The 611-nt window shown below is 39.1% G+C and overlaps 1 protein-coding gene across 1 annotated transcript in view; it reads right to left on the bottom strand.

The window, feature by feature from the left end:
- Window positions 1-399, bottom strand: part of LOC102593097 (rho GTPase-activating protein REN1-like) — a 108073-nt gene extending 107674 nt beyond the window's left edge. The window contains 1 exon segment of the mRNA XM_015306946.1: window positions 368-399. Within this exon segment, the coding sequence (XP_015162432.1) occupies window positions 368-399 (32 nt within the window).
- Window positions 400-611: the final 212 nt, after the last annotated feature.

Genomic DNA, 611 nt, shown 5'->3' with positions numbered 1-611 from the left:
TTTTAGTATTGTTTAAGTTGTGTACGGGATTAGTCCCGAATTTTGTACTCTAAAGTATTAGATGGTTTTGAGACATCATGTATAAAGTCTAGAAAGTCTTCCGCTTGCTATTTTTAATTAAATGTCTTCTTTGTAAAGAAAGTTTTTAATTCCTTATGGTTTTTAGTGTCTATGCGATGAATGAATGCTAAGAGGCTTGTATTAGACCTCTTCGAGGTCGAGTACGCCGGTTACGACTAGGGGGTGCTCTCGGGTCGTGACACCTGCACCCATTCCTCTTGAGTCCAACCTAAGATTAACCTCAGTGGAGCATAATTTAGGAGCTGGATGTACTGCAGATGATGTGCTTCATGACATTACTTCATACCAAAGATTGATCGGCAAACCGTTATATGCCATTATTACTGGACCAGATTAGTTATGCAGTATAAACACTTAGCTAATTCATGCAATCTCCTAAGAAGTCAAACTTGGAAGTTGCTTCTAGAGTGGTTAGATACTTGAGAGGTATAGTTGATCAGGGTATCTGATTGCAATCTAAACCTACAAATATGCTCACTTGTTGGTGTGATTCTGATTGGGCTGCTTGTCCCAACACAAGAAGATCCATC

This window comes from Solanum tuberosum, unplaced genomic scaffold (assembly GCF_000226075.1).
Source record: "Solanum tuberosum cultivar DM 1-3 516 R44 unplaced genomic scaffold, SolTub_3.0 scf00043, whole genome shotgun sequence".
Lineage (NCBI taxonomy): Eukaryota > Viridiplantae > Streptophyta > Magnoliopsida > Solanales > Solanaceae > Solanum > Solanum tuberosum.
This window is presented reverse-complemented; position numbering and strand designations above follow the sequence as displayed.